Genomic DNA, 8,428 nt, shown 5'->3' on the forward strand with positions numbered 1-8,428 from the left:
GATCATCCAAATACAATACTCTATTCCTTCCTCCACACCCCAACCCCAAATCTCCTGATGCCTTTAGCAATAACTGTATGTACCTTACTCTACTGGAACATATGTACCTTACTCTTCTGGAACATATTTAATGATTTGGCCTCAGGTACCTTCTGCAGTTGATTCCCACCACCCCACTACCCCACAGGCTAGATACAGACTGGAAAAAAAAATCTCTTCTTAGTACAAATCACTTGCCCCATACCTTAAAGTTGTAACCTCCAAGTCTGGACTCTCACCACTGTGTATAGCCTTGCTATAGATTATTCCAGTGGCTCCAGGATTTTCTTCTATTCTCTAATGAATACATGTCTAATCGAGCCAATCACCATTCATTTGTCAGTCCTGCCATTCCAAGAATTAGCTTGATAAATCATTGCTGCATCCCCTGCACTCACAGGAGGGGAACAATATGAGACTGACGAGTGAAATCAAGGACAAATTAAACTCTGAATTTTCCCCAACACAATTTTACAGCAGGGTCAGTGTTCTTCTATGACTGACTGGTGCCACTCTCTAGAAAAACCCAACTCATACTAATAAGTGAGCTTCTTTTATTAAAATATTGCATAAAACAATCTTTAAAAATTCATGTAATAAACACATTCGAAGTCTGCTTCCAAGCAGTATTTGCCCAATGCCGTTTTCACTTTTAATCAGTACAGCTTGCCACAATTACCTATAGTAATATACTCTAAATATTGACTTTAAAAAATCAGGGTAAGTGTAAATTCATAAAACAATCAAAGTTTAAATATAAAAAATCAGAGACAGCAGCCAAAAGAATTAATTTTATTCTTGTGCATGATTGCTGTGAACATTTTCTTCGAAGTAGAGATTTATGGGCAGTAGGTCTTTTATACAGGCGTTTTATAATTTGAAGTCAGTTCAGGAACCAACAAGGCCAATGCAACAGCAACAAATATTATACCACCAAATTCTTCTTTAAAGTTTCAATAAACAATTTAAAGATTTGTGCATATATCAAGCATTATTGAATAAATCATTACCAACTACTTCATGTCTGCATTTTAACTTTCCACAAAAGCAAATTCTTTAAAATAAATATAATTGCACATTTTATGAACACATCCAGCAGCAATAATTTATTGCTGAACTCGCTTCAGCCAAAGCAAGTCAAAGGGTTTATTTTGTCTTCCTGTATAAAATAACAGTGATAATCTCTAGAAGTACACCTTTAACTTTAAAAACTTTATTCAGCATCTTGACAAAACTAAAATGATATTCAGAAACAAGAACCAAACCATTGTTTCCAGTTTTCACTGGGAAAGCCCCAGTCATAAATTTATTGACCTAGTGTTTCCTTTGTGTTTCACCCCAGCTCAAAAGTGTAAACTTCCAAAGAATCATATTATAAAACTGTTATGCAATATACATTGTATGAAGTGTCATTGTGTAATTTGCATAGCAAATGCATACATGAATCCAGTCAATTCCTGCATGTGACTAATGTAATTCATTTTCATGTATATCTTGATTCATAATCCAATGGCCAGTCCTTTAAAAAGCATAGCCAACTACAGCCTCTTCAAAATCAGCATTTCAATTTCTCCAATTTATCCGTGGTCACTGTTTCCACTAATTCTCCAGACATGAACTGATCCTAGAGAAAGTACATTAAAGAACAAAGCAATTCAAATTTATATCATTACAACAAACGATGAATTTGGCAGAGGTTATCAGAATTTATTTTACATTTTATGCAATCTCCATCCTATTTATTACATTTTTTTTTAATTCAGAAAAGCAGAACTGGAATTAAAATCAGTTGCTGGAAAACAAGAAATCTACACGTAATGAGAATTTCAGAAGACAGTAGATGAATATCATAGGAACAAAGCTCACTTGAGTTTCTCAAGACACGGCAAGGAAAATGACATTGAGGTGGCTGCATTTATATAGCATGTTTCACAGCTTCAGAAAATCTCAACGCATCTTATAGATGTCATAGAACCATACAGCCCAGAAACAGGTTCAGCACATTTCAGCGCCCTTCACGGACCCGACAATAATCCTATTTTCCTTCTTGTATCTCTACAACATTCCCCAATCACCATATTCTCCTGCCACCCAACCATACCAGGGAATTTATAACAATCAACTAAACTTCCTTTGCTACTGCTATCAGGTTCTGGAAATGACCTGAAAAACCCTAATTCTACTTCAAACTATGTTTCTTAACAATGTTTAAAACACAGAAAAGTCAAGGAAGGAAAAAAGTATACAAGAAGTAAGGTCTTTGATTGTCCAGATGGGAACATAATTAGATGTCAAATGAAATAGTGACACGAGATGTACGGGAATTGTAATGGGTCAAATGTATTTATTTATTGAGATACAGCGCCAGGTAAGCCCATTCCGGCCCTTTGAGTCGCTTTTCAGTAACCCCTGATTTAACCCCAGTCTAATCACAGGACAATTTACAATGACCAATGAACCTACCAAACTGGTAGGTTTTTGGACTGTGGGAGGAAATTGGAGCTCCCGGAGGAAACCCTCACAGTCAAAGGGCGAAGCTCCTTACAAGTTCTTACAGATAGCAGAAGGAAGTGAACCTGAATCACTGATACTGTAATTCATTGTGCTAACCACTACACAACCATGTCACCCAAATAATAAATTAAGAGGAAGTCTACCTAGCAAAATAATTTGAGTTTGCTGGAAGTTGTTAGAAAGTTTTTGCCTGATACTGTTGAATAAAATTGAACTGTGAAATATAGGTTATTATTTTCAAAATGTATGCAAATACTTAATCTATTGATGGCAAAAGACTGTCACACAATGTAAGTATGCACTTATCTGTGTACCCTGTGTAAGCAAGTGGATTTAAGTAATGCTCCAATGAAGCTTGGACAAAGTACATCATGACTGCATTTACTAAATCATACACAGCTTCTGAAGCATCGCTGAACATATCAAACAAGTTTCTGATCGTTTTATTTGTTGCATCATCTTCCTGTGCTAATTATTGAAACATTTTAAACAAATTAATAGGGTTACATCTGTGTCTACTATGCAAATAGAGTGAGCCAATTACAAATTCTTTTTATCAAAGATAGAGCTCTGGCAATTAATAAATGTCAACTTACTTTATCATAAATGACTCTGATAATCAAAGAACAACTTGGACATGTTGCAACTTCTTCTCCATTTTCCAGATCTTCCTGCAAAATACCACTTGTTAAGCAACAATGATCAACTAACCTTGATCAAGTTCTTGAAATGACCTGAAAAACCCCAATTCTATTTCAGACTATATTTCTTAACAGTGTTCAAGACACAGGAAAGTTGAGGGAAGGAAAGGAGTACACAAAATGTAAGCTACATCTCCTTACAAATTCTCATTGTTTTCAAATTCCTCCTGTTTCCTCACTTTAAATTTCCTTCAACATTTTAAACTATTAGGGTATTGCACTTTTCAAGCTCTGGTTATTTAATCATGCTAGAACATAACCACTTGCACCATTAAGTAATATCTATCAAATGTGTAAGCTCAATTTTTCTCACAACTCTACATTTTTAATTCATCTACCAAGTAGTACTGTAGAGGTAGCAGTCTGCAGTAGACCTGGAATGCTAATGTGTGGTTATGCAATTTGGTTAAAAGAAAAAAAGGATAGACTACTTCCTAAATGGGAAAGAATTCAGATATCAGAGATGCAAAGCAGTGCGGGAGTCCTGGCTCAGGAATGTCTTAACATTAACTTACAAATTGGGTTGGCACTCAGCCAGTAGTGCTGAGGAAACAGAGAGTCTGCAGAGAGACTTGGATAGATTGGAAGAATGGGCAAAGTAGTGGCAAATGAAATTCAATGTTGGAAAGAGTATGGTTATGTACTTTGGCAGAATAAATAAATGGGCAGACTATTATTTAAATGGGGAGAGAATTCAAAGTTCTGAGATGCAACAGGACTTGGGAGTCCTCGTGCAGGATACCCTTAAGGTTAACCTCCAGGTTGAGTTGGTGGTGAAGAAGGGAAATTTTAATGTTGGCATTCATTTCTAGAGGAATAGAGTATAGGAGCAGGGGTGTGATGTTGAGGCTCTATAAGGCACTGGTAAGACCTCACTTGGAGTACTGTGGACAGTTTTGGGCTCCTTATTTAAGAAAGGATGTGCTGACGTTGGAGAGGATACAGAGAAGATTCACTAGAATGATTCCGGGAATGAGAGGGTTAACATATGAGGAATGTTTGTCCACTCTTGGGCTGTATTCCTTGGAGTTTAGAAGAATGAGGGGGGACCTCATAGAAACATTTCGAATGTTGAAAGGCATGGACAAACTGGATGTGGCAAAGTTACTTCCCATGATGGGGGAGTCTAGTCCCAGAGGGCATGAATTAAGGATTGAGGGGCACCCATTCAGAACAGAGATGTGAAGAAATTTTTTTAGCCAGAGGGTGGTGAACCTATGGAATTTATTCCCATGGGCAGCAGTGGAGGCCAAGTCATTGGGTGTATTTAAGGCAGAGATTGATAGGTATCTGAGTAGCCGGGGGCATCAAAGGTTATGGTGAGAAGGCAGGGGAGTGGGACTAAATGGGAGAATGGATCAGTTTATGATAAAATGGTGGAGCAGACTCGATAGGCCGAATGGCTGACTTCTGCTCCTTTGTCTTATGGTCTAAAGGAGGCAAAGGCAATGTCAGCATTCATTTCCAGAGGAATGGAACACAAAATGAAGAATATACTGCTGAGGCTTTACAAGGAATTGGTCAGACCACAGTTGGAATATTATAAGCAATTTTGGGTCATGTATCTAAGAAAAGACGTTCTGGTGACAGAGAGGGTCCAGCGGTTTACAAGAATGAAAGCTTGACTTATGAGTAACACTCACAACACACTGGAGGAACTCAGCAGGTCGGGCAGCATCAGTGGAAAAGATCGATCGACGTTTCCGGCCGGAACCCTTCGTCAGGACTGAAGAGGGAGGGGGCAGAGGCCTTTAAAGAAGGTGGGGGGAGGGTGGGAAGGAGAAGGCTGGTAGGTTCCAGGAGAAAAACCAGTAAGGGGAAAGATAAAGGGGTGGGGGAAGGGAGGCAGGGAGGTGATAGGCAGGAAAGGTGAAGAAAGAATAGGGGAAAACACAATGGGTAGTAGAAGGAGGCGGAACCAAGAGGGAGGAGGTAGGCAACTGGGGGAGGGGGCAGAGAGACATAGGGATAGGGGAAGGGAGGGGGAGGAAATTATGAGTAGCCTTTGCTATCTCTGGGCCTGTACTCAATAGAGTTCAGAGGTACAAGAGGGATTATCTCACTGAAACCTACAGTATACTGAAAGGCTTGGATAGACTGGATATAGTGTGAATGGTTCCATCAGTAGGAATCCAAAGGGACATCCCCTCAAAACTGAGATGAGGATTTTTTTTCAGCAGATGATGGTAAATCTGTAGAATGTATTATCACAGAGGGCTGTGGATGTCGAGTCATTTTTCAAGCGGAGGATGATAGCTTCTTAATTGGTAAGAGGTTCAGGGCAGAGATGCGGTAATGGGTTCAATCGCTACCTGATGGCAGCATGGCCTAACCCTATTCCCCCCATCTCATGATTTACGACCCTCCTATTTGAATAGTACCTTACTAATGACGAACTTGTCCCCGCACGGACACGGGTAATAATAGCTCTCCGTCTCCTCATCGAACTCGAAATCCTCGATCTCCACCTCATCATGAAACACCGACATGGCGGCCCAGTTCGACTCAGCTTCGAAACAACCGTACAACTTTCCAGTTAGCGTGTCCCCCACACCCGACCAGCCTCGGCCTCGCCGTTCTCAGTTTAACTCTCCCTCGCGGCTTTCCACTCTCTAACACAGAGCGATCCTCGACCACACGCTTCCACCGGCTAGCGCAGCGCACTAACGTCACGCATGCGCATTCGTCGTTCAATGGAGGCATCCGGTCACCCGCATGCGCAATCGTCGTTCAATTGGGGCATCCGGTCACACGCATGCGCAGACGATACAATTCCCTACCTGGGACCGGGAATCCCGGGGCAGGTCTGATCGTATTTGTGGAGGGGAATAGACAGTCGCTGTTTCGGGTCGAGACCCTTCATCCTGAACGTCGACTATTTATTCCCCTTCCTAAAAGCGACTAGTTCTGCTAAGATCCTCCAGCAATTTATGTGTTGCAGAAGATTTCCAACATTTACAAAATCTCCTGTCCCGAATGTGCGGTGCTTTGAATTAGTGGTGGTGCTATCACTGAGCAGCAAAACAGGCTACGAAAAAAATGCTTGATAGTATTAAGAGAAAGATTCGATTGCAAGTAACAAAAATAATTGTAGAATTTTGACAGTGGAGGAAGCGTAGTGTGGCATCTGAACCAGAGGGACGGGTAGGAAGTGGTTTAATATTGCATTGATAACGCTTGCGAGTCCTTAAAAAGAATTAACGCTGCATTTAATATTTTTTAAAAATGCTGGGCAGTTCGGCCAGTAGCTGCATAACTTTGATTAAAAATATGCTGCTAATCATGCACACGGGTGGGAAAAAGAGCACATGATATTTCGGGAAAATAACGTCAAAATAAGGCAGTGGTAATGGAAAAATGGAAATTCATGCAACATATGGTTAAAGTAATAGTTTCAATGCGGGGATGCTAATATTTCATTTCAGCAAAAGGGAGTACATTGTTGGTTGGGATTTTTAGTATATTTAAAGCGCATTTTGTGCTTAATCACAAGAGCATTTCGGTAGATCAAAAAAAACTCCTTTGAATTTGACCACAAACAACAGGAATTCTGCAGATGCTGAAAATTCAAGCAACACACATCAAAGTTGCTGGTGAACGCAGCAGGCCAGGCAGCATCTGTAGGAAGAGGTGCAGTCGACGTTTCAGGCCGAGACCCTTTGTCAGGACTAACTGAAGGAAGAGTGAGTAAGGAATTTGAAAGTTGGAGGGGGAGGGGGAGATCCAAAATGATAGGAGAAGACAGGAGGGGGAGGGATAGAGCCAAGAGCTGGACAGGTGATTGGCAAAAGGGGATACGAGAGGATCATGGGACAGGAGGTCCAGGAAGAAAGACAAGGGGGGGGGACCCAGAGGATGGGCAAGAGGTATATTCAGAGGGACAGAGGGAGAAAAAGGAGAGTGAGAGAAAGAATGTGTGCATAAAAATAAGTAACAGATGGGGTACGAGGGGGAGGTGGGGCATTAGCAGAAGTTAGAGAAGTCGATGTTCATGCCATCAGGTTGGAGGCTACCCAGACGGAATATAAGGTGTTGTTCCGCCAACCTGAGTGTGGCTTCATCTTTACAGCAGAGGAGGCCGTGGATAGACATATCAGAATGGGAATGGGATGTGGAATTAAAATGTGTGGCCACTGGGAGATCCTGCTTTCTCTGGCGGACGGAGCGTAGGTGTTCAGTAAAGCAGTCTCCCAGTCTGCGTCGGGTCTCGCCAATATATAAAAGGCCACATCGGGAGCACCGGACGCAGTATATCACCCCAGCCGACTCACAGGTGAAGTGTTGCCTTGACCTAGAGTTATTGAACCCCAGCGGTACTGGACTTGGGACACGAAACCCTTGACACAAAGGTTTACAGACCTTACCTATACCGTGGGAATACAAAATAAAAATTGAAAATGCTGTACATTTGAAATATAAACAGAAAAGGCCTGAAGCCCAGCTGCTCATAGCATTTCCACCAAAGACAAATACACCTGAATTGCAAACACCAGGAAATCTGCAGATGTTGGAAAGTCAAGCAACACACACAAAAAAATGCTGGTGAACGCAGCAGGCCGGGCAGCATCTATAGGAAGAGTTACAGTCAACATTTTGGGCCAAGACCCTTCGTCAGGACTAACTGAAAGAAGAGATAGTAAGAGATTTGAAAGTGGGAGTGGGAGGGGAAGGGGGAGATTCAAAATGATAGGGGAAGACAGGAGGGGGAGGGATGGAGCTAACAGCTGGACAGGTGATAGGCAAAAGGGATACAAGGCTGGAGAAGGGAGATGATCATGGGACAGGAAGCCTAGGGAGAAAGAAAGGGGGAGGGGAGATCAGAAGTTGGGCAAGGAGTAATAATGAGAGGGGCAGAGAGAGAAAAAATAATAATAAATAAATAAATAAGGGATGGGGTACGAAGGGGAGGTGGGGCATTAACAGAAATTAGAGAAGTCAATGTTCATGCCATCAGGTTGGAGGCTACCCAGTCGGAATATACAGTGTTGTTCCTCCAACCTGAGTGTGGCTTCATCTTGACAGTAGAGGAGGCCGTCGATAGGCATATCAGAATGGGAATGGGACGTGGAATTAAAACGTGTGGCCACTGGGAGATCTTGCTTTCTTTGGCAGACAGAGCGTAGGTGTTCGGCGAAACGGTCTCCCAGTCTGCGTCGGGTCTCACTAATATATAG

At 41.7% G+C, this 8,428-nt stretch overlaps 1 protein-coding gene across 1 annotated transcript; it reads right to left on the reverse strand.

Moving 5' to 3' along the window:
• Positions 1-596: 596 nt before the first annotated feature.
• On the reverse strand, positions 597-5,934 carry dph3 (diphthamide biosynthesis 3). Its single transcript, XM_063052859.1, has 3 exons — positions 5,636-5,934; positions 3,150-3,224; positions 597-1,663 (listed from the first exon to the last, which is right to left on the reverse strand). The coding sequence occupies exons 1-3, from the start codon at positions 5,741-5,743 to the stop codon at positions 1,595-1,597; spliced, it is 252 nt and encodes an 83-aa protein (XP_062908929.1). The 5' UTR covers positions 5,744-5,934; the 3' UTR covers positions 597-1,594.
• Between the last annotated feature and the right edge of the window lie 2,494 nt (positions 5,935-8,428).

This window comes from Mobula hypostoma, chromosome 7, assembly GCF_963921235.1.
Source record: "Mobula hypostoma chromosome 7, sMobHyp1.1, whole genome shotgun sequence".
Lineage (NCBI taxonomy): Eukaryota > Metazoa > Chordata > Chondrichthyes > Myliobatiformes > Myliobatidae > Mobula > Mobula hypostoma.